Source organism: Nomia melanderi, chromosome 1, assembly GCF_051020985.1.
Source record: "Nomia melanderi isolate GNS246 chromosome 1, iyNomMela1, whole genome shotgun sequence".
In the NCBI taxonomy this organism is placed as follows: Eukaryota; Metazoa; Arthropoda; class Insecta; order Hymenoptera; family Halictidae; genus Nomia; species Nomia melanderi.
In genome coordinates, this window is record NC_134999.1 from 24,358,670 (window position 1) to 24,383,089 (window position 24,420).

The 24,420-nt window shown below is 32.7% G+C and overlaps 4 protein-coding genes and 1 long non-coding RNA gene across 13 annotated transcripts; 4 read left to right on the top strand and 1 right to left on the bottom strand.

Moving 5' to 3' along the window:
• The first annotated feature begins 15 nt into the window (after positions 1-15).
• Positions 16-2,601, top strand: LOC116428933 (TNF-receptor-associated factor 6). Of its 7 annotated transcripts, none has more exons than XM_031981173.2 (6): positions 16-61; positions 892-951; positions 1,147-1,277; positions 1,376-1,685; positions 1,760-1,908; positions 1,977-2,601. In XM_031981173.2, exons 1-6 carry the CDS (start codon positions 59-61, stop codon positions 2,572-2,574), a joined length of 1,251 nt encoding a protein of 416 aa, XP_031837033.1. In that variant the 5' UTR covers positions 16-58; the 3' UTR covers positions 2,575-2,601. The 7 variants fall into 7 exon arrangements, with proteins under 7 accessions (XP_031837033.1, XP_076222784.1, XP_076222800.1 ...); XM_076366669.1 differs by having other exon boundaries at positions 26-53; XM_076366685.1 differs by lacking the exon at positions 16-61 and adding an exon at positions 204-355.
• On the top strand, positions 2,498-4,600 carry LOC116428935 (polyprenal reductase). 2 transcript variants are annotated; one of them, XM_076366729.1, is made up of 6 exons: positions 2,498-2,634; positions 3,013-3,302; positions 3,359-3,507; positions 3,582-3,770; positions 3,885-4,180; positions 4,252-4,600. In XM_076366729.1, exons 2-6 carry the CDS (start codon positions 3,121-3,123, stop codon positions 4,342-4,344), a joined length of 909 nt encoding a protein of 302 aa, XP_076222844.1. In that variant the 5' UTR covers positions 2,498-2,634; positions 3,013-3,120; the 3' UTR covers positions 4,345-4,600. The 2 variants fall into 2 exon arrangements, with proteins under 2 accessions (XP_076222844.1, XP_031837039.1); XM_031981179.2 differs by having other exon boundaries at positions 2,579-2,713.
• Positions 4,450-6,467, bottom strand: Ostgamma (oligosaccharide transferase gamma subunit). Of its 2 annotated transcripts, none has more exons than XM_031981178.2 (7): positions 6,256-6,467; positions 5,837-6,015; positions 5,640-5,757; positions 5,432-5,572; positions 5,223-5,363; positions 4,839-5,155; positions 4,450-4,664 (listed from the first exon to the last, which is right to left on the bottom strand). In XM_031981178.2, the coding sequence occupies exons 1-7, from the start codon at positions 6,334-6,336 to the stop codon at positions 4,649-4,651; spliced, it is 993 nt and encodes a 330-aa protein (XP_031837038.1). In that variant the 5' UTR covers positions 6,337-6,467; the 3' UTR covers positions 4,450-4,648. The 2 variants fall into 2 exon arrangements, with proteins under 2 accessions (XP_031837038.1, XP_076222829.1); XM_076366714.1 differs by having other exon boundaries at positions 4,450-4,688.
• Positions 6,468-8,976: 2,509 nt separating this feature from the next.
• LOC116428932 (uncharacterized) lies at positions 8,977-18,753 on the top strand. The gene is made up of 12 exons (XM_031981168.2): positions 8,977-9,139; positions 11,349-11,518; positions 12,136-12,411; positions 12,549-12,773; positions 13,061-13,252; positions 13,564-13,758; positions 14,558-14,691; positions 15,327-15,699; positions 16,509-16,730; positions 17,364-17,485; positions 17,568-17,721; positions 18,101-18,753. Exons 1-12 carry the CDS (start codon positions 9,094-9,096, stop codon positions 18,284-18,286), a joined length of 2,295 nt encoding a protein of 764 aa, XP_031837028.1. The 5' UTR covers positions 8,977-9,093; the 3' UTR covers positions 18,287-18,753.
• A 1,070-nt stretch (positions 18,754-19,823) lies between these two features.
• LOC116428936 (uncharacterized) lies at positions 19,824-20,733 on the top strand. Its single transcript, XR_004235392.2, has 3 exons — positions 19,824-19,918; positions 19,978-20,195; positions 20,292-20,733. It is a non-coding gene; the product is annotated as an uncharacterized LOC116428936 (long non-coding RNA).
• The last annotated feature ends 3,687 nt before the right edge of the window (positions 20,734-24,420 follow it).

Genomic DNA, 24,420 nt, shown 5'->3' on the forward strand with positions numbered 1-24,420 from the left:
CTGGTGGCAGAATCAGGTTGTATGTCGGTGCAGCAGGATGTGACACAAAAATGGTAAAATGGTAAAATATACATACCTTGTCTATAATTAAATGAAAACTAAATACACGTTGAAAATAAAATTGTTATATAGTTCTAAGACGTATTAACATTTCTATATAATTTTTGTATAATTATTTAATTCAAGGTTCAAATCGATGCACAATGGCACTGTAGTAGCATTCTCAGGAAAAATTACCCTCTCCATACTTACTTCTAACTGTTGCATAGAACTTTTGTAAACGTACACAATTTGGAGCAGTTCTTTGAGCAAGGTGGTAGGGAAATGCTGTTTTTGAGTTGCTAGTGTGAGGGGAGTAAGTTAGCACCTCTGATTTACTGTCATTTTTCTTTTACCATTAAATTGAAATATCTAAACGATATAGGAAACAGTTGTGTATTTTCTAAACAGTGCTCACTTTTATTTATGTGGACAGAATATTTATATTAATTGAATTGTTAGTAATTTGGTATTTGCAAGTTTACTTACATATACGACCGAGTGAATTGTATATGCAGTAGTATATAGGTACTGCATATGGAATTTCTTTATGAGTCACTATGTAAGTATATATTTATTGTACTTAAGGACATAATACTTATATACATGTAGTTATTTGTAAACAAATTTAAGGATTCCAAGTGCTTGCTGAAGTTCTATAATATAATTTGTATTTAAGAGGAAATATTGTATATTTAACTGTAATTATATTTTTGATTAAAGTATAGTATTTAGTAGGTAAATTAAATTATCTGTGAAATATGTTTGTTTTATGTATTTAATATGCATATCAGCATAAATGATGCAGTATTGTGAGCTTCAACTAATTTTGTAATCATACATATGTCATAGATAATGGCCAAGTCGGATAATATTAAAGACTATACTGTTGCTACGGAAGAAAGTATTCTCGTATGTACACATTTATTTATTGACTTATAATTATAAATATTGTCATCAACTGTAATTCTCTTGTACTTTATTTCTTACTAAAACGGATTTCGTTGCATTACATTTATAATATATTTCCCAGAGCTTCGCTTCATATTTTGTGTTAACACAATTATTATTTTTCATTTTTACTGGTAATTTGATTGTCACGTGCAGTGTGGTGATGGTATGAAAGAACACCTTGAGCCTAGATTCGAGTGTCCTATTTGTTTAAATTGGCTACGCGATCCAGTTTTAACATCTTGTGGTCATAAATTCTGTTCGCAATGTATATACACTTGGCTTCAGTAAGTTACATTACGAATGTAAAGTTAACAAACATATTTACATATATATATATATCTGTACATAGAATTTATGTTTACCAAATAATTTTTATTTGTAGAAAGGAAGGTGCTTGTTGTCCAGTTGATAGTCGGCCATTAAAATCAGAAAGTGATTTATTCAGAGATTTATATACAAGCAGGGAGATATCACAACAACGGACACCTTGTCCTTATCAACAGTTTGGTTGTGAGATTAAATTATCTCCAGTGGATATGGAAGCTCATACAAATAAATGTACATATAAAAGAAGTCTTCCAAATTCACAAAATGTTTATTGCCATTTTAAAAATGTTGGCTGTATAGAAGTCTTTAATAGAGAAGATGATTTGCATGCACATTTAGAGACAAATATTAGCCTCCATTTAACTGTTAGTCCCTTTTATTTTCAATTTGATTATATTCATTCCGAATATAGACATCTGACTAGCCACCTATTTTGTAGATGATTTTAAAAACATTACCACAGTCGTCAACAGCGCAAAATCATGCAAATGCACTAGCTGCTGAATCAAAATTATGGGACCCGCCACCCAAAGGTGCAACATCTATGACTAATAATGAACCATCGTTAGAGTGGCAACAGTTGTTGAAGTAAATCCAATCTTATTTTTCATGCAAATCATTTTCAAACACCAAAGTACCATATATCTCTTTTTTAGGAATCTCTATGAAAGAATAGTGATACTGGAGCAGCAAAACAAAGAACTTTCCATTACCGTATCCAATCAAAAAACTCAACTTACAACCTTGCAAACTTCTCTGAGATTCAATCAGGAAGAAATGTTTTTGCGTAGCTGTAATGGTGTTTATATTTGGAGATTACATTCCTTTCATGAAAAGCTTGAAAGTATGATGACCGATTCTTTAAAAATGTTTTATAGTCCTGGTTTCTACACCAGTCCTAATGGATATAAAATATGCGCTAGAATTAATATATCCTCAAAAGATCCAGAATTTCTGTCGGTGCTTCTTCATATAATGAAATCAGAAAATGACGATGGCTTGGATTGGCCATTTAATGGTATAATGCACTTTATTTTAGTGCATCCACATAACCAAGAAAAAGATATACGAGAAATAACTTCATCGAAACCAGATCTAGAAGCATTTAGAAAACCTATTTGTGAACTGAATAAACGGAGTTTCGGTTATACAGAATTTGTACGAGTCCGAGACTTACCAGACTTTTTACAAAACGATTGCTTAATCTTTAGGATCGAAGTTCGTACTCAAGATAGATTAAATATGTTAATATAATGCTAATTGTTTGAGTCAGTTACTCTAAATACAAGTATTAGTTTTATTTTACTATGGTGGGTGAGTTGTAAATTACACTGAATACTACATTTTTGTACATTTTCTGCTGGCATCTTTTCTACGTGTATCCTTCATTGCAGTATGTACTAAGAAAAACTTGTATATTTTATATTAATTATTAATTTTAGGTTCTAAGTTAATTTAGAATATTTATATGTAATGGAACAAAGTCCGTCCCTTAATTATTCTTGTAATATAAACAGCGCTTATAATATAAATAAACTTTGTAAATTATAATTATCTGTAAAGTTTCTAAAATATTACTCTTTAATATTATTAAAATAATTAACACATTTACCAGTAACTTAAACGTTGTTTAATAAATGTAATTGCAGATTATTGTTATTATTTAATTAATTGTTTTTTTAATTGTTACAGTAACTTGTGGTGTATCCAAGAATAGTACAGGTCACGTTCAAAAGAATTTTCTAAGTACAAACAAGATCCGAGTTATATACTGAGTCTCTAATACAATTTAATTCCAAAATGCAATTAAATTTCATAAATATTGTGTTTAGTTTTGCTGCAATATTTACTGGTATTTTTGGCTTACTGGTTAATTTTGTGGAACCTTATTTACCTGTTTCAATAACACGTACATATCGTTATGGCAAGTATTCTGATAATACTTACCAGCCAATTGTAGCGAAAGCAGAAGTACCTAAAAGGTGAGTAAGGAAAATATATCAATACCTATTTAAAGTAATAAATACTAATGTTTTAGATGGTTCAAACATTTCTATGTTCTTGCTGCACCAGCTTCAAGTTACATATTATATTTGGTAATTGATAAATATATGTGGAATGGTAACGTACCAAAGAGTGTTATGTGGGTATTGAATATGGGTTTAGGAACAAATAGGCAATCATTAGGTGAGTGCAGTCTACCAAATTATTAACAGTTATGCATTTATTTTTTAATTTTCATTTCGCAATTATACTTCTAGTATCTGCAGAAAATACATTTATAGCTATTTTGGTTTTCACTCCTCATTGTTGGAAACGATTTTATGAAACACATTATGTAAATATTTTTAGTGATAAAATGATGAATATATCTCATTATTTAATTGGACTTTATCATTATGTGGGAACTTTAATGTGCGTTATAGGTGAATCTGAAGGATTTATTGAAGGTAATTTTGTTTTCAAATGTTTAAAATTCTTTTAACAAGCATTTCTATTTAGCTGTACGACTGTGACACTAAATTTGCTGTTATATGCAAATGTTTTTGAACTTTTTATTGCAGGTTCTGAAAGCCATCTTTCCTGGAGAAGAGTTACTTATTCTAAACTAATTTGTGCACTGGTTATTGTGTTAGCATCGTATACTCAACTTAGAGCTAATTATATTCTTAGCAATTTGCGAAAAGATAAAAATGGTAAAGTCACTTCTACGGAGCATAAAATACCATATGGTGGTCTTTTCGAGTATGTGTCAGGTGCATTACAGATTACAGAGATAACTATTTATGTATGCATGTCAATAATTTTATGGCAAAGCTCTTCATTTCATTGTGTCACAATATGGGTCTTAGTAAATCAGGTACAAAAAATCCCATTATATCAATTATGCATACTAGAAACTATTTACATTTATTTCTTCCTTTTTTTTAGATATCTACCGCAGCATTAACGCATAAGTGGTACTTGAAAACATTTAAAAATTATCCAAAATCAAGGAAAATTTTACTACCTTATCTCTTCTGAATATAATTATAATTATTTAAAATATTTATTAAATGGTTATATCGTTTGTAACGTTAAAAGTGTTTGTATTTCAGGAATGTATACATAAACAATATTAAAGAATAATGACCTTAAATATTCATTTATTTTACAGTACATATAAATAAATGTAAATTGTGATTATGATGTAACAATTAACAAATACGAGAACTTAAATATTATGTTCAAATCCTTTTATTATGCATCTTAGTACTTAATATTGGTGGGCAAGTTGAAAGTTTCTTTTGCAATATATACAAATGATGACTTCCTACACTTACTCCTTTTATTTGAACAGTAAACTGCAACAGATCAATTATTCTTCACTAAATTAAATCGTAATATTGATTGTTCGGAAAATATAAAAAATGGAGTATATTAATATGTTCATTTTATAACGTTAAGAATATATTAATATACTCCATGTTGATAATAATAATTAATGACTGCTTCTAAATAATTTGATTTTCCCATACCTGTAAGGATATCCTTGTGCTTTGTTCCTAAATGTGGATAACAATAGACTGAAAAAGATGGCGACTAATGCCGCGCCTATCGCAGCAAATATACGTCGCTTTTTTACATCACCTTTACGAGATGCAGCTTCAGTCATTAAAATCATGCCTAATACCACAGCTCCATTTAAAACCATAACTATATATGTTTCCAGTATAAACTGAGCTTGAGAAGAAGTATGAATGTACGCCACATTCCCACTGGATGATTTATGTATAAATGGAGGTGCTCTAATGTGATTCCACATTTGTCCAGAAATCATTGTAAGTGTGAAAAACTGTAAAAAATATTATTTTAAAGGAAATCAGCATAGAAATTATCTAGGTTACAATATAGTATATTACCAGTGCACCAAGTCCCCAAATTGTTTTATTGTAGATGAAGTCTAAATTATTGCGTCTTACATACAAGAATCCTCCAATAAGTACCAGTAACATAATTATTGCTACTGTTCCAGAATAGTTTGGTGGTCTAAATACTCTAATCTATAACGTGTTAAAAAATGTTATAAACAAGTTTAGTTTACTCTTATCATGCATATATTTGTAATCACCTGAATATCAGTGCGCTCAGATATCCATTTTGCAATTGCTTCTGCACTAAATCCTATTCTTTGAATATCCATGGTATCTGCAGGCTTTGGCTTTCCTTTCGGAGGAAAGTGCATATAGACCGGCGCAGTATTCAGTCTCATCTACAAAGCAACTCCAGTTAAACAAAAGCATATTATTATTATTCTAAATAACCAATGTTTTTAATACCATTTGAAATACGTCTGATCCTTCATCAAAGTCTACAGAAGCAAAGAATAACTTCTTCGAATGAGACTGCAGATATCTAAATGAATTTGCAACTATCACAAATTCATCATCCGCGTATCTGCAAAACAATGATTATATGAATATCACAAACATGGTTTCCACATTACAAATCATTTATAATGAAGAAAAACAATTACCTGCAAATTTGACATTGCCTTTGAGGTGCTCTAGCAGTGAACATAACTATAACAGAATAATTTCTCGGTGTAGTGCGTACATATTCCTTAAACTTTGCTCCATTAAATTTGATTACAGGTCTTGTGAGAGCCAGCTCTGTTAATTGTTGTACACGATCTGATAAGGAGGAGCCTTGGGTCTGAAATAAACAGGTAAGCCATAAATAACACTGAAATTATTAATTTTTAGGTTACCAATTATAGGTTAAGTACATTAAACTATTACATGGGAAAGTTACAAATAACATACACTATTCTTTACAATGACTGACAAAAACTAGCTATTAAAATTCATGAAAAATTTCTGAAAATAAGCCCAAGTAATTAATAGAGTAATTAACTTATATATGACAGGTATTGTAAAGGTAAAAAATTCTTACATTTTTGGTCCTATATTGACAACAAACATAATTTAAACTCAAAACTAGCCCTAAAAATATAATGTACTGTCTACAGTCCATTTTAAACAACTATCCCAGTAACTTTTTACACTTTTAAGTCCAGAACACGTTACAGCTGTAGAACCATAGATAACTCATTGGCGTATTCAATACAACGTGGCATTTGACGTATATACCTGCCGGTACTCTACATTCTGACAACTTTGATATTAATAAGAATATATTAATTGCATAATAAAATATTTAACATGAACTTTTCATTTACTATCGTTAACTACTGATAAATAAAATACAGATTATCCTATATTCAATAAATTTAATAATTTTTTAATATCTCTCACAAATTCATTGAAAATAGATAATATGTGTGATTTAATATAAAATTTTATATTAGTAATTAAACATTCTTTATTATTTATCAATTAACTATGTAAAATTATTACTTTAATCGAAACGGCCATCTTAGAACAAGATTAGCAGTTTTCTGTTTCTTTGAATGCCATTGATTTTTTAGTTTCCTACGTTTATTATTAGATGGCATTATCGCCTACTTAATGAATAATTAAATAACAAAATATTGATTTAATTACTTTTTTATTTAATTAAGGTACACACTTTGAGATTTTCTTAGCATTATTCACATCAAATTCGAATAAACAATTTGTCATGTGTAAAATCTGCATTTTATTCTATTTGTATTATTGTTTCTATTACTTTTTATTGTATTATTTTTTTTATTACTTTTTATAGTATAATTTCAATGTGAAGCATATAGTCTTCATTATTCACGACAATAATAAATCTTCAACAGACTAATGTCATTAAATTTTTTAAATAAAAATGAATGAAAACAAAATAAATATTTCATTATATAAAGCAATGTTAAATATAATCACAATTAACGTCAATCTAACATAAAATCAAAATTAATCAGAACAGGGTGCGAAGACAAGAAAATCTTTAAATTTCGTTGTGCAAAGGAATATTAATATTATTAATATTATTAATATTATTAATATTATTTGTACATTGAATCATTTGTTTTGTTACACTGATGTTAATTGTGATTATGTTTAACCCTTTGCGGACGAAGATTCTTTGAAATGTACGAAACCTTCAAGAGATAGAGATAAATTGTATATCAATTGCATAATTAATAGAAAAAAGGGAAACTACATCCTAATCTCTTGCTGTTCAAATAATTAAATCATTTGTCTGCGACTTAGGCTTCCAAATATGAACATTTCATCTCGTCTAGACTAATTGTAAGTCGCAGACAAATGATTTAATTACTTGAACAACAAGAGATTAGAACGTCGTTTCCCTTTTTTCTATTAATTAAGCAATTGATGTATAATTTTGGTTAGAAAGGTTACATTTCAAAGAATCTTCGCCCGCAAAGGGTTAAACGTCGATTAACGTCAATCCAATATAAAATCAAGATTGCTCAGAACAGGGTGCAAAGACATTTAATCTTTAAATGTCGAGATGCGAATGAAGAATAGCAGGGAAGGGTCCGAAGATGTCACGGGGCTGATTTTATTGCAATATACGGAGGTAGGGAGGACGAGAACGTTACAGGGTACACCTGGTAACTTCGCATTCCTATAGAGACTCGATGCACCCGAAAACAGCTGTTTCCTACGTGCAATATAACACCCGCCAAAACGGGAATCATTACTATCAATTTTCCTGTTCTACTCCTTGCCAATGTTGAATAAATTCCACTGAAAGTAGAATCTTCATTGTATACATTATTTTTGCAAGTATCGAAGGATGTAGCTTCATTTGAAATTTCAGGTGAAACATTGCGCGGGAATGGTCTTTTTCTTCCCCTTGGACTCCTCAGGGGTGTACCTACCAATTTCACCTCTGAACTCCGATTTTCTGTTAGGAAAATTGTAATATTTTCGGTTTTGTAATTCAAAGTTCGTCAGGTTCCTTGAATTGTCTATTTTGGCATTGCACATTTGCAATTCTTTTTCATTCATCCTTCCTCTTATTAAATATTCTTCAGAATTTTACCACAATCTATTTCTATGTTTTATGTTAACAATTACTTATGCTAAATTTGGAATTTTAAACTTTCTGCAGGACTCAGAATTAGTTCGCAAATCCACGTCAATTTTAAACAAATTCAACTGTCTCTACCCTTTAAACAATCTTCTGAATGATGTATTAAGCTGCTCCATAAGTTTTTTATGGTTTAATTGCAATGATTCGTTAGAAATGCTGGAAAGACAGACTTTTGGAGAAAAGAAAGAAAATAGATTGATGGAAGATGCATTGACTACATCAATAAAATGAAAGGTACTTTCGAGACAAGCTAATACTACAGAATATTAAATAAATGGCGAAGAAGGTCGCTATTTTGTAAACAATCTTCTGTATAGTGTATTAAACTTCCCCATAAGATCTTCACGATCTAATTGCAAAAGAAGATAGATTAACAAAATGAAAAGTACTTTCGAGACAAGCAACTATTAAATATCAAAGCCGAGAATTGCTACGCTACTGGAAGAATGGGTGGGCCATCAGCAACGGATTGGCCCGTTGCGCAACGGAGGCCCGTTGATTCGTCGTCTCGTGCACATGGTCCGAAATAACTGCCTTTTCAAATCAGAAAAACCGGTACGTTGCGCCAAGGGACGTCTGCACGAAGGGTGGGCGATGGAATCGCATTCGCGGTTCAGGATTCGACGCGTGAAGACGTGTCATGTATTTCTAAGCTTCCTTTTCGAGTTCCTTCATTAAACCTGTTATTCATCTAACGTTTTGTTTATTGCGTGTGTCACTTGTTTTTCAAATTATCCCACCATGTCGTTCTCGAAAGCCAAAATCCAGAGATTCAACGAATTCAAAAGTAAGTACTCAACTCTCTGCACTAAACTAGTCTATCGAGACTTTGATTGATTTAGCATTTAGAAATATCTCTTACCTTTTAATTATTGCAAAATGAAAATCAGGAAGGGGTCACTTTGACTAATTTGGTGGTAGTATTAACGTTTTCGAAATTTGTTTATAAATGCATTTTCTACGTTGTGTTAACATTGTCTTGTTTATTTTGAGAGTCCTGAACTTAACTTTTTGCCGGGAAACTTATTATATATTATTATAAATTATACATCGAATGCTTAAACGATAGAAACACTCTCTTGCTGTTCGAGTAATTAAATCATTGGTTTAACTTAGTGCTCCAAATACGAACATCTCGCAAAATGTCGACATTTCGCAAAGGACGTTTCAGCGGGAACTCTTCTGTTCCATTGTTTAAATTTACATTATTCATTTACTGAAGAATGATTATTGCTTGATATAGTTCCTTAATACGATTCTCATTGTGTATACATTGAAAGATTGAATAAAAGATTGCCAAAGCAAACGGTTGTAGTTCATTCTTTGAAGATCGATACGATTGAACGGTGATTATTGTTTAATATAGTTTCTTAATACGATTCTCATTGTGTGAATATTGGAATGTTGAGTAAAAGTTGTAGTTTATTTGGAGAATATTAATATACTGCGAACTTAATGAATTAATCGAACGTACGCATTGTATCTTGGCGCAAGTACTTTGCATTTCCATTTCGCTAAAAACTAACTACCAGATTTCTTCTTTTGCAATTATTAAGACACGTTCTGAATTATTGTGTAATAACAGTGTGCAAATTGAATAGAAAATTAATTATAGCCTGAACAAACGCTTCGAGTTTCTACAGAGTTTCAACTGTCGGTAGTTTTGGAGTTAAGAATCCAAAAGTTTCTCACTGGAAATACTCGACATTTCCTAGCGAGATACATCTTTTGAAACTATGCTGAGATTGCACAGAAATTGACATTGATTCATTGCACAAAGTTTAATAAATATCAAATTTTGTTGTCAAATCAATTTGCGACTGAGCCTCTAGACTGCAAAGTTTCAATGTTCATTTCATTAGAATAAATTCACTCTAGTCAAACTAGTATCAATAACTGTAACATAAATAAACTAATGACAATATCAAGTGAAGAACACAAGAGTAAACTAATATTGTACAAAGTTTAATAAATATCAAACTTCGTTGTCAAATCAATTTGCGACTGAGCCTTTAGACTGCAAAGTTTCAATTTTCATTTCATGATTAGAATAAATTCTGATAACTGTAATATAAATAAACTAATGACAATATCAAGCGAAGAACACAAGAGTAAACTAATTGGAGGTTTAAATATTGCGCAAGGGTGGCAGGGAAGAAGCGAGAGGAAGTGAAACGGAGGGTCAGTTTCGTTGCAGGGTGCACCTGGTAATTCTATGACCCCATACAGACGTAACCGTCTCCACGGTGTACTGTGAAGTGAATAAAATTTCCCATGACGGTGTGCCCCTCGCATTTAAAAACCACACTCCCCTACTGTCGCGTCCGTTTCTCACGTATCGCCCGTTGCACGAGAACTTCTTTTCTCCCCTGCCGATCGACGTTTCTTTTGTCTAATCGATACGGGAATAAAAATTATACACTGCGCAGTAATAGAAAAAATTCAAAAAACGTTCAATAAAAATATGAAATGTTAGAAACGTTAGAATGTTTAAGAACAGTTGAGTTAAATGAAAAAATTACGCCGTAAATATAACGGCAGTAATAGAAAAAAATTCAGAAAATGTTCAATAAAAATATGAAATGTTAGATACGTTAGGACGTTTAACAGTTGAGTTAAATGAAAAAACGTCAAAACGTTAAACATTCGATCTTCTATTTCGGTGAGCTCTTCTTTACCGTCTGAGTCCGAGCGACAAGATGGCGCTTCTCTTACATTACATTACATTGTTTCGGAGTTTTCATAATTATTCATTTTTATTTCTTTTAACGATCGCACTATTTAATTTGTTCATGTAAAAATAGAAAAGTAGTTTCTAAATTTAAAGGAAAAAGGTTTTAATATGTAGCATTCCGTTTTAAAAAATGGTCACCCTTGTTATAAAAATGTTAAAAGTACAAGAGAATTTAGATATGATATAGTATTGCTAGGAAAATGTACAAATTTCTCTAAATAAACTATGTTATTCGCTAGAATTGAATAACAAATGTTTACAGACAATGTCCCTCCACCAGGAGCGTACGACCCGAAATTTGACACGAAGGTGAAGGGATTGGTGATCGAGAAGACAGAGAGATTCAACGACAATAAGAGCGTAGTCAGCGCGGAATGCAATTTGTCGGTCTCCGACAAGAGCACTGGCAACGCGGTGCCCAGTTTCAGAACGGTGAGAAATGAATAATAGAATTCAAATCATAATTTGCTAATTCAAAGCATAATTTCACACTAGAACTAGTTCGGATTCCTTGTTTCGCAATGATACCTTAAACATTGGAATGATTAATGATTTCGAAAACAGCTTTGAATATTCGAAGAAACTGAGAAAACTATTACAAATTTTATAGAATTACATATCAATCATATTGAATGCTTAATTGTTAATTGTTTTCATCTATTTAGCTCCAACTTAAGTAATTTTAAGTTAGCTAATTGCTACAATTTTTATAGGACATGTCAATCATATTGAATGCTTAATTTTTGATAATTGCAAGAATTAGTTTTCAGTAACTTAAGTAATTTTAAGTTAGTTAATCGTTACAATTTTCATGGGATCACATATCAATTATGAATGCTTTGTAGTTCTAGCGTTAATTGTTGCAAGAATTAGTTTTCAGCTGTTTAACTAAGTAATTTCAAGTTGGAGCTAAGGAATTGAGTAATTTTCTCTTTAATTATATTTCCTCCATTGAACCTTGGACATTTCCTATACAATTTGAAGAAACCTCGACGAACGATTTGAAACTCTCAATGACGTTTCTATAAACTAATGATCTTTGGTTTCAGCCGCAACTTCCGCGGAAGAAAACGACTACAAGGCCATGTTCGAAGACAAAGCCGCGAGCGCTTCTTCCCAGCGACAGCAAATTGAAGTACAAATCGGAGCACCAGCTCGCTGATCTGCAGATAGAATGCGAGAACAAGAACAAGACTATACAAGAGTACGAGAAGTACATCGAGGAGATAAAGGAAGATCGGAAGAAGTTGGAGTCGCAGCTGGAAGAGCTGCTCAGGAAGCAAACGGAAGTGGAAGGACAGTACAAAAAGGACATCGAGACAATGGTGAGCAAACATTTTATTCGAAAATAAATAATAGCACGTTTAATGAGTAATAGAAATAATTAATAATTAATGAGTAATAGTAATAATTAATAAGTAATAGCAACTTTATGTGTTTATCATGTGATTTTTATTTTTAGGCGAACTTGCAGTTGGAAGTATTGAACAGTCACGACGAGAAGCACCAAATAGAAATGAAACGCGTTCGCTGTCAGCTTTTGGAAATTTCAGAGGAGAAGGAGCAGGAAGTTCGTACTAGGAAAACCATGGAGAACGACCTTAGAAACCGCATCGAGGATTTGGTGAAGAGAATAGCTGTGCTGGAGTCTGAACTGGAGAAGAAGAGGCAGGATAACGAGGACAAAGTAATTTCGTGTTGAGTTAGAATGTCGCGATGAAGGTTTCGAATAGAATAATTCAATTCGATTAAGAATTAAAATAGAATTAATAGTTCTAATCAATTAATTAGAATAGAATTAACAGTTCTATTCACCTAATTCAAATAGAATGAATAATTCAATTCAATTAATTCAAATAAGAATAAAGTGGCTACATTGTTCACAGTTCATAAAGAAATCATAGAGACATCATCATTACTATTCATTTATTCTTTAAGATATACGATGATTCTGACTGTTGTATCGGTTTCTAGACTCAAACGCTCGAAAAAGAGGTCGAAGATTTGACGATGCAGTTAGAGAAGTTAAGCGTACTCCGCACGCAGGAAGTGAGTATACTGGAGGAAGAAAAGTATAAATTAAACGTGGATATCGGTCGTCTGACCGATCAACTTGCCGAATGCGACGAGAGGTTGAAGGAAGCGATCGCCGAGGGCGACGAGAAAGTGAGTCTCGAGTTATTCCGCGCAAACTGTCGCTCAATTATCTCCTAATTGTAATAATCAATTGCGAAAGATCAATTCAGAAATATCAGAAATTCTTCTAATTTCAAAGACATTTACGATCGGTTAACACCGATCGATTTTTCTTCTGTACCAAAGAAAAGCAGGAGCAATTGTTAATTATTTGACGTTGCAATGTTGCATTACACTATCATCAACTTAGTTACATTATTAAATATTTGAATTTTATATCGGTTATCTCGTTTGTTACGATTGTTTCCTAGTCATTCGTTAACGAAATAATATGCACGCAGGTGAACGCGATGATTAGAGAAGCAACGATTGCAGTGAAAGAAGAGATGCAGAGAACCGCGGAGAGATACAAGACGTGTTTAGCTCGAGTGGAGAGGGAACGAGCGGAATTGGACGAGAAACTGTTGCTGAAGGATGCCGAGATCTCCAGACTGTCCATAATGCTCGAGGAACTGAAAACCTCCGCTGAAACCCAGGTAAACAAGTAGAATACGAGTCTATTCAATCAGAAAACGTTACGTTTTCATTCTACTGGCGAACGAACCGTGGATCTTCGCCGAGAGGACGTCGGTATGCGAGGATTTAAGTGATTACATTTATGCACGTCGTGCAGGGTTTGTTGCCTGTGTTTATAATCAGCCACGATGAATGCTGAGGAGCAATTATCCACAGAACAAACGATTTCGCGTATGAACGAGTCGGGATAGAAAGAATAGCTTCGTTCCCAGCGGAAGTTTCGTTCGTCGCGAATGCGCGACAGACACGGTGCACGCGGTAATTGCTTTAACTTTGCGGAATTAGCTGTTCAAGTTTCTCGTTTCGAGGAACAGCGGAAATTTATTGGACACGTTATTACGCACGCGGAACGAGCGCCGTTTATTTGAAAGAAGGAACAAAGGACCTGCGCGCGACAAACGCTGGGTTTACGGGGCGCGTCAATTTGACGTGTATTGAATTTTATTAACATTCCTGAGTCGGAGTTTTTAACGCGTTAAATGTCGCGTCGGTCACCGATGATTTGCTCGACGCAAATTGCGGTACGCGTTACTCGGCTATGTCGGTCAGAGATTAATTCCGATCGAAAGCTTGGGAGACTTTCAGTTGACCGTCTCTGACGTATAAAGTAAGCTTCGCGTTTAGAAGACGCAAATGGGTAATCCTTCGTCGAGATATTTTTCAAATAGATTATATTATTATGTCGTTTCCGGTGTTATCGGTAAGGAGAATCGTTCGCACTGCTCTCTACGATCTTTTCAAACGCATTTCTCAACTTAGGAGAGCTTCGGCCAAAGTCTGCAAATGGAGTTGGACCGAGCGGAGACCGAACTAGCAGAGAAGAAGGAAGAATTAAGAGCTCTGAAGGATCAAATTCGAGCGGAGGCAGCGGAAATGGTAGCTAGAAGAAAGAGGTATAGCTTCTTCTATTTACAAAGCTATGCCACGCAACTGTCGCCATTTTTCAAACACCTCGACAAATGTTTCGAATGAAAGTCTCCTGGACATCATCAAATACATCAGATTCCCAAGAAGCTTTAACTCTAGATTTACGGAGATTCATTGTCCTTGTTCTATTGTCCTCAGAAAAATTGATATTCGTTCACATAGATCTTAGAAATCAGTTTAAACGCAGACATCAATCAAAATCGACATAAGCGGTTAGCAAATAATGTTTATAAAATTCAATACCAGTCGAATTGACTCCTGTGAATCTAGTGTTAAAAATCGAGATCATCTTAGTTTCTACGTCACAGAATATACTTAATTCATTCTCGTAGTCGATGCCAAGGAGTACCTTTTTAAATTGTCCTTGAGCTGACCTTGAGTATTGAAAATCACCCTTGATCAAGAAAACGATATCAGAATTTGTGGCAGAATTATTTAGTGGCAGATCCTGTATATATTTATTAAGATATTTATTTAGTAAGATATTTACTAAGATATTTACTAAGATATATATTTACTAAGCTATATATTCATTCACTAAGACATTTACTAAGACGCATTCCCTAAGAACAAATCTAACAAACATTAAAATTCTGCGTAGATTCGAAGTAATAATGGCGGAGAATCAATCATCAGTAGCCGCTCTGACGAAACGACTAGCGCAAAGCAACGCCGAGGTAGAAAGGCTACAGCGCGAATTGAAACGAGGGGAAGATTGCATAAACGAGCACCGCGATTTGTTGAACATCATGCGCAACAATTCGCAAATAGTCCACGTACAGGTGCACGCTTTGATGGAGCAGTTGGATGCAAAGAAGGGGTTGGTCAATCAACTGGAGATCGAAAGTTTGAGCGAAGTGGAGTCGGTCAGGTCGATTTTCGAAGCTAAAATCGAAGATCTCAGTGACATCGTCTCGAAGGAAATGACGAGATTGATCAGCGACTGCGAGGCGAAGGATGCTCAGAATGCTGAGGTACTTTTATAGTCTGTGTTTTACAGATCTATTGAATATTAAATATGTTAGTAATATTCTTCGTTGGAAACACGCATTATTTTCTGACGAAATGCTAAGAGTTGCAAATAATAGTATTAACATGTAACAGTAACATTAACAATAATAGATTTATTGAATATTCATCCTATGCACTCGATATTTTTATTAGAAACACGCATTATTTTCTGACAAAATTTTCAGAGTTGCAAAGAAAACTAAATTCTTTTCATTCACTAAATAAATGAAATTACTAAAAAGAATTCACTGAAAAAATGAAATGAAAATTAAATTCTTTTCGTTCACTAAATAAATGAAATTACTGAATAAAAGAATTCAGTAAACAAATGAAATGAAAACTAAATTCTTTTCGTTCACTAAATAAATTGAAGTATTAAATAAAAGAATTCACTAAACAAATGAAATGAAAACTAAATTCCTTTCGTTCACTATATAAATGAAATGAAAGCTAAATTCTTTTTCTGTATAAATTCTTTCGCAACTACGGTCGCTAGGATAACTTTGTCATCAATAAATGACTAGAAAACAAAGGGAAATCCTCAATTCATCTATCCAGTTTTACGTCAGAGCATAATATTTAACAATATTTAATTTTCATCCAAAATTCAGTATGATTTTTCTAACTCTAATTTTTCTAACTTCCTCACGAGTCTAACTAGCAAGGGGTTAATGGTTAATTAATGTTTCTAACAACAATAGAATAAACTACAGTAAATCTCAGTAAATCTACCATGTCAAGGGTTAAAGTTTGACTTTTAATTTATTGTTAGATGAAACATCAGCTCCAAGAAATGGCCGACCACCTGAATGGAGCGAAGGACATGCTACTCCAGTTGGAAGAATGGAACGACGCGCAGGAGTTGCAGATTTCACGAATAGAATTATTCAATTACAAACTTAATGAACAGTTGAAGAACAGTAAATTAGCGACGGAGGAAGCTAATCAGTTGCTGGAAACGCAATCTATAAAACATAAAGCTGCTATTGACAAGGTGAACGAAATGTACTTTCGTATTAACAATATGCAATTCCCATAAAAATTGTAACAATAGATTATTGTCAGTTTCTTCAGACATTCATTATAGTACTGAAATGAATTGATTAGAAAATCAAAACGGTAGTTCTAGTGTTAACGCTTTGCACTCGACATTATTCATTATAAACATTCATTGTCTTCTAATGATTTTTCTAGCATCAATTAAAGTCTGAACAGTTCAAACAATTCGAACAATTTCAAAAAGTCAATTGAATTGTTTTAATAGTTCTAGTGTTAATCTTTGCACTTGACGATATTCATTATAAACATTCATTATTTTCTAACGAAACGTTAACAATATTGTACACATTATGGAGCAGAATTGTTTTATTCCTGTTCCATGTGTTAATACTTTGTTCAACATTTTATACTGAATTCTTCATTATAAACGTTCATTATTTTCTAACAAAATGTCAACAATATTGTACACATTATGGAGCAGAATTGTTTTATTTCTGTTCCATGTGTTAATACTTTATTCAACATTTTATACTGAATTCATTCTATAATTTCGTTGCGTACAAATGGCGGCTGAGAGTCGCCTCTCGAGAGGAAAGGGTTAATTATTCTAAAATGATTCAAATTTCAGGCGAATGCGAAGATTCAACAGCTGTCGGAAGCAATTAAGTCCTTCGAGAAGAAAGATAGCTTGATTCAAGATAAGACTGAGTTGCTGGAGAAAGAGAAAGCTCGCCGAGAGGCTGCCGAAGAGTAGGTTTCCTTGGTAGAAATTATTTCATATATTTGTTGTATGTTTGTTTATTAAATGAATAATTTGTTTGGAATATTTTAGAGAAGTTAAGAAGCTTCTTCGGCAGAATGCACGTCTGATGAACGATCACGAAGAAATTAGCGAGAAGTATGCGCAATTAATTGGCCATCAGAACCATAAACAGAGGATTAAGCACGTTTCACAGTTGAAAGACAAAATTAATCAATTGGAGCAGGTATGAGTCGTTTAAACGTGGATATTTATAATTATATAATTATATTATTGATATTTGCAATGTAGTTTTGTTGTTTAACATGAAATTTCTTAGAGAAAATGTGTGAGATGAAGAATGTAAATCATTTGAATTGTATTATTTATAGTAGAAATGTTTTCAAATAATTGTTTCATTGAATGAATTGTAGTAATTTTGTGTTTTTCAACAATATTGCTTATTGTTGATGCTTTTGTATAGTATAATTATTGATTTGTAGAGAAATAAGAATAACAATCTTATAGTAAGAGGATTTTATGTTAAAATGAAGATGTTTTTCATCAGTATTGCTTCTCGTTGATGCTATATGTTGAGAATTTGGTGTTCTAATGATGTGTTTTAGGATTTACGTTTAAAGACGAAGAAGATAGAACAGCAGCAGAAAACAATAGAAAAATTGAAGACAGAAGACAAACGTATGCACAGCAAGGGGAAGGAAAATGTAATAGGTATTACCAAGGACACGTACACAACACCTGTATCATCTCCACTTAAGCCATTAACACCGTTAAGAAGTAGGAACGACTAGCTTTTAATTTCTCATAGATGATGTGCTTCATTTTATGATTAGGATCAAATTCATTCGAACGGAAATAGGTGTATAAATAACTGTAACACGAATATGTACGCGGCAATTTATATACATATGTACTGGAATACTTCTGTTTACAGTATACTTCAATACGAGAAGCTTGTAAATCAGTATATAGTGAACTATAGTATATATATATATAGAATTGTAATGCATTAATCCTAGCAAATTTTATATTTATTTCACGCAACCGATGCATTCACCGTGAAATCGATCGTTTAGTTTGATAGGATCTGTTAAAAGTCTGTGATGATTATGTTTAGTTATAAAGTTTATAAGCAATATGATCTACTGAAGTGTATATGCAGTTTAGAAGCTTAATGTTAAAAAGTGTATCAGTACGATCAATTTATTTTTCCCATCGATATTTCCAAATGTTTAATTTTATACAGAAATAAATGCATTTTGTACTGAGACTTCATCCCCTGAATGAATAAATGTCGAATATCATTACTATTTGTATTCGGAGTTTATTTTTGTTTAAATATGGGTGAACGAGATGGTTTTGTATTGTTAATTAGGTTACGTTTGTGACAGTTTGATTAAATTTAACAACTTGCAACCCCTTGAACCCCCTCGAGAGGGTTAAAGTGGCTTTTAATTGTACATCACTGAATTTAAAGCTCAGAACTTTCATATTTTTAGAGATTATAGGTTATTTTAATTTCTTATTTATTTATTTTTATTTTTTATTCTATTTCATTATTGTTTTCTTTGTCTTTTTTTAATTTTTTGGTAGGAAAAGAGTTCAACGGCTGTATAAAAGATATATTTATTTATAACATTCAGTAAATTATTCATTAGAAATATTTTTATTACCAACTTCTATGACAAATTGTTTAAAAAAATTATTTATAAAAAGAATACCAGAAATATAAAGAAAAGAATTAAAAAATTATAAGCTATTTTTTGAACAATAATTTTTAACAATAATTTCAGTTTTTAACAATAAATAATAAGAAAAAGAATTTAATTTTATCAAAAAACAGTGGCACCTCTGGTGGCAAAACGCCCAAACTGATAGCCAAATGTTACCGATGTAAAAGTAAGAAGGCCGACTGCAGCGCCTCTGTTGGCAATAGCCCCAAACTGGTATCCAAATGTTACCGATGTGGAAATTCACACCGGCGACTGCAGCGCCACACGTGGCAAAACGCTCAAACTGGTAGCCAAAAGTTATCGACTCAGGAGTGAACAAGGTTAGATTGCAGCGCCACCCGTGGCAAAATGCCCAAACTGGTAGCCAACTGTTACCGATGTGGTAAGCCACTCCTTCGACTGCAGCGCCATCTGTGGCGAAATACTGAAACCGCAGTTCTTCCTGCTACGCTAGATGGCGCCACAGTCGATCGAGTGAATTTCCACATCGGTAACAGTTGGCTACCAGTTTGGGCATTTTGTCACGGGTGGCGCTGCAGTCTAACCTTGTGAATTTCCACATCGGTAACATTTGGCTACAAGTTTGAGAATTTTGCCACGGATGGCGCTGAAGTCATCATAATATTAAATAAATATTATTTATCACTTTATAAAATAAGAATAAATAATGGAATAGTCAGTTTTGCAATGGTAAGCACTTGAATTTTGTTTAGCGTTGATTTTTCCTCCAATCAAATGATGTTTTTTAGACATAACCTCAAATAAAAAGTGCTCTGTCAAAGAAAAGGTACATAAGTAAAGTCTGGTTGTCTTTGTCATCAGATGCAAAGTTAAAATATACTTTAGAGTGTTAGCTTATATATTTACAAGTAAGATGTTTAAATAAAGATAACATTCTTGAAGACTGTAAACAAACGTGGGGTATGCAAGAAGTGATACAAACAGTAGGACCTTATTTCAATTTCAAGTACTACGATATGAAACAGTTATTACAGAATATTTTATTATAATTATGAGTATGTATTTGTTAATTATATGTTTAATTTCAAATTCTTAATTACAGATTAAAATCCAGTAAGAAGTACTATATGCACATATTGCGAAGCTTCAATCTAAGGTGAAAAGGCTTAAGAAAATGATTGAAGAGATTGTTTCCTTTATAAGTGGTATTATTTCAAGTTCATTTTGTTACATATAATTATAATATGTAATTTAGTATTGTGTATTTTTAATTAAACATTAAAGTAGGAGACTTTGTAATGCAATTAAAGCTATTGAAAGGAAAAGTAGTAATATAGACAGTACGATTGAATAACATAGAACACCTCACAGAGAATTCTGTTATATTTTTATATGAATTATTGTTTAAATAATGTAATTGTAAATCTAACAAAAGGATTACAAAGAAATAACAATTAACTCATTGTTATTATCACATATAAACTGTCCATAAAATACCCAAGTATATTAGATCTCATATAATGCATATTAAATACATTATATTTATTAGTATATTATTATATGTTATAATATTAAATAAATTATAATATATTAGTATATTATTACGTATGTCATATTATTAAATAAATTAGAATACATTAGTATATTATTATATATATTATATTAATTAAATAAATTATATACATTAATATATTATTATATATGTCATATTATTAAATAAATTATAATATATTAGTAAATTATTATATACGTCATATTATTAAATATATTACATATATCAGTATATTATTATATACATTATATCATTAAATAAATCATAATACATTAGTATTACATAATTCTTCCCATGATTCATCATTAAAATCACTAGTCCTATTTACCAGACACACCCCCAATATCTCTAAGAAAACACTAAAAATACTCCAAAAACAAAACCGTATAAATGCCGCAGCAGAGAAGGTAATTACACGTTTGAATGGCTGGAAATAAATTTTGATAAAACCTATTAAAATTATTAAGCAGGCGTGCGCATGATTAAGTTTGATTATGCTCGACCATGCGCTCGGCGCTGTTGCGTGTGTTGCTATTATGCATTCCCTTCGTGACGGCTCTTGACACAAGCAATCACTGTTCTACGTAGGTACTGCTCTCTGAACCTATTCTAAGGTCAATAGGCACATGAATTTTAAACATCGTTGTCAGCTTCCTTGCTCTAATTAGACTCCGTCTTATTTTGCATTCCGCGTGCAGTGATGAATGATAATGTCCGATTTAATTAGAATCCTCCATCTTTTATTTATCTAAATATCTTTTAACACTAAAACTACCAATGACTTCTTTTGCAATTAAAAAGAAATGTTTGGGAAATTAGAGAACCTGATTTAATTGTACCTGAACTGAAATATAAACTATCTTAATAGTTTTATAAACAAATTTGGAGAAGTCAATTCAATTGCTCGTAGTTCTAGTGTTAGAAATTACCAAACTTTAACAGTATAATTAACAAATGAGTCGAAATGATATTCATTCCTTGATTGTTTCTTTGGATTACAATATGAGACGAAGATCTCAAACAGAAATTGACAAAAGCAAATGAATCTTAATTCTCGTGAGCCAAATGATATTTCTATCAGCATTAGTGAATTCTTTCTAGTGAATTATTAATGACAAATTCTTAATGAACTAAATCGCAGGTCAAGGGTTGTTACCTAAGCGAAATTCAAAACCGTTTAACGAGATGTCTCGTCACCATTTTATTTAATATAACAAAAGTACAAATTGTTTATAATATTCAGTTTATTATATTGCATCAACATGAATATTTCTATAAATAGCATTGTTTTTTAATTTCTTTCGAATGTTTCCAATGAAATCTTCCGAGTGCGAGAGGTTAATAAATCCAGGTTCGTAGTTTTTCTAAGTGCCCGGCAGTTCTATCGTTCAATTAACTTACAAATGACTTTTGTCTCGTCTTTTAGAAGCAATTCCAGCACGAGATATTTCACAATCTCCCTTAAATCGCTATTAAACTTTACTGCGTACAATTTTTCGACTTTCCGAAGTGCGCGCAGCCATCTTGTCGGAGTTTAACGTCCGCGTTACCCATTAAACTGCGCATTCCGATGAAAATATCGTACAATACTGTGTCTCGCCTCTTCGTTCGAACGTTTGCGACTGATTCACTGTAATTATGTAATGTTCTTTCGCTGATGATACTAATACAGTCATCGCAGGAGGAGTATGAAAATATAATTCTATATTCTGGATGATCGTGTTCTTGAAACTCTGGAATAGTGTTAATTAACCTCTTGTTATACGAATGAGACTCGTGGTTTCTAGATTAATTTAACAAAATCAGTTCATTATTTATGGATCAAAGCGAACTATTTTGATAATTGATAACAATGATCTTCAAATGAAATGTCCACTTAACCTTCTGCACTCAGATGTTGAATGTTATATCAGTTTTATTCACAGTGATGATTCTTTGTTAAGATATCTTTCAAATAAATCATTTTTAAACTATTTCTTCAAATGCATTTTAGAGTTTCGAGGCAAAAATGCAACAGAAATTCGGAGTTCAATTATTTGAATGTTTCTAATTATCTACTCTCAAACCTTTAATTTCCAAAATCTGAATGGACTAATATAAATTTTGCTAAGGATTGAGAAATGATTAAAGAAACTGATTTAGCAGTATCTAAATTGAAATGTAAAGCGATTGAAATCTTAGTAAATTCACGTTAGTAGCTTTTGTAAAGGAATTTTATGGATTACTATAATTTATTCAATAAAACGATGATTATTTGGAAACTCTTCTGCATTACTAGTGATGATACTACCTAATGCAGTATGATTCTTTTGGAAATTCAATATGAAATAATGAAAAAATTTCAGTAAAAGATCAAATGTCGCTCAAAGTCACATCGTGATTCTATTATGCTTAATAAACTGAACAAAACGATTCTCTTATTTCAATTTTCGCGATCGCCGGCGGTCGGAGCGCAATTACATCCGCATGAAACAATGAACAAATTCCAGTAAAATATTCTAGAAACTAAACAAAACGAAGCGATTCTCTCATTTCAACGATCCAGAATATTCCACCATCCATACAAATATTGAAAAAATTTCAGTAAAATTATTAGTGTTCACAGGGCCCAAATGTTCAAAAGCCAAAAACCCGTCGTAAACGCAATATGAAACAATGAAGAAATTTCAATAAAATATTCTAGAAATTAAACAAAACGAAGCGATCTCTTATTTCGATTTTCGCGATCGCCGCCGGTCGGAGCGCAATTACATCCGCAGCGTGCGTTAAGCGTGCAAATAGCGAGAGGATGGTTCTTACAAAAATCGATTTCGCTGCACCAGCGAAGTATGCCCCGACGAGTGACCCTACTTTCACAGTTGACCCCATTCCACGGTCCGCTTCGGAATAGCCCGATGGAAGGGCCCTGTTTGTTCTGCTCGTCCTCGAACGAAGCACCCCTGGCCCGGCCGCGGAGGGAGGGAAACGAACCGAGCACGAGAGGAAGCCGCACAGATCGTTGCAGAAAAATCACCGGTCGTCGATGCAGGGGCTGCCTTAAGGGCGGCGGCCGATCGCAGCTCGCGGCGCGGAAGGGTTCGAGCGTGAGAGCTTTCCACGGGACACGATAATTACCCCCAGTGGTCAGTGTCCACGGAAATCTAGCTGCAACCCCCCGCTGCTACGCTGGATTTCTGTTGCCCCGTCTTTGCATCCGCCGAAACGGATTAACGGGGACATTGAATTTCCCTGGACATCCCCCGGATGAGCCGTGTTTTTTCGGAGAATTTATTTTGTGGTTTGTAATTGGGAAATTGGGAAATTGGGGATGTTGAAGTGGCATGTGTTTATTAATTGTTTGAGTGCTGAGTATCAATTATGATTTTCTTGCTATGTTTTTCGAGAAATAAGTCAAAGTAGATTTGTTTGAGTAAATGTTGTTTTTTGATAGTTTTTTGTAATGACATTCTCCGGATGAACCGTATTTTTTCGGGGAATTTATTTTGTGGTTTGTAATTGGGAAATTGGGGATATTAATTATTTAATTGGGAGATTAGGTGGTTTTTAACCTTTGTTACTATGTCCTCCTAGGGGAATTTTTCTGCGTCTTTTTTTTTAACCATTAGCACTCCAGATGGGTTTGTATTGTTTATTGATTCTTGTCGAATGTATTAATATTATTGAAAATACTATTGGAAAA

What these genes read in the sequence shown, in the direction of transcription:
- LOC116428933 (XM_031981171.2), top strand. An exon ending in TGTATATACACTTGGCTTCA is followed by an intron (nt 1,278 to 1,375) that starts GTAAGTTACATT and finishes TTTTATTTGTAG; the next exon opens with AAAGGAAGGTGCTTGTTGTC. An exon ending in ATATTAGCCTCCATTTAACT is followed by an intron (nt 1,686 to 1,759) that starts GTTAGTCCCTTT and finishes CCTATTTTGTAG; the next exon opens with ATGATTTTAAAAACATTACC.
- LOC116428935 (XM_076366729.1), top strand. Translation starts at nt 3,121, where the DNA reads ATGCAATTAAATTTCATAAATATTGTGTTTAGTTTTGCTGCAATATTT. An exon ending in AAAGCAGAAGTACCTAAAAG is followed by an intron (nt 3,303 to 3,358) that starts GTGAGTAAGGAA and finishes CTAATGTTTTAG; the next exon opens with ATGGTTCAAACATTTCTATG. An exon ending in ATCTGAAGGATTTATTGAAG is followed by an intron (nt 3,771 to 3,884) that starts GTAATTTTGTTT and finishes TTTTTATTGCAG; the next exon opens with GTTCTGAAAGCCATCTTTCC.
- Ostgamma (XM_031981178.2), bottom strand. Translation starts at nt 6,336, where the DNA reads ATGGACTGTAGACAGTACATTATATTTTTAGGGCTAGTTTTGAGTTTA. An exon ending in GTCAATATAGGACCAAAAAT is followed by an intron (nt 6,016 to 6,255) that starts GTAAGAATTTTT and finishes TGTTTATTTCAG; the next exon opens with ACCCAAGGCTCCTCCTTATC. An exon ending in TTTGGGGACTTGGTGCACTG is followed by an intron (nt 5,156 to 5,222) that starts GTAATATACTAT and finishes TATTTTTTACAG; the next exon opens with TTTTTCACACTTACAATGAT.
- LOC116428932 (XM_031981168.2), top strand. Translation starts at nt 9,094, where the DNA reads ATGTCGTTCTCGAAAGCCAAAATCCAGAGATTCAACGAATTCAAAA. An exon ending in AAACCTCCGCTGAAACCCAG is followed by an intron (nt 13,759 to 14,557) that starts GTAAACAAGTAG and finishes TTCTCAACTTAG; the next exon opens with GAGAGCTTCGGCCAAAGTCT. An exon ending in AAATTAATCAATTGGAGCAG is followed by an intron (nt 17,722 to 18,100) that starts GTATGAGTCGTT and finishes GATGTGTTTTAG; the next exon opens with GATTTACGTTTAAAGACGAA.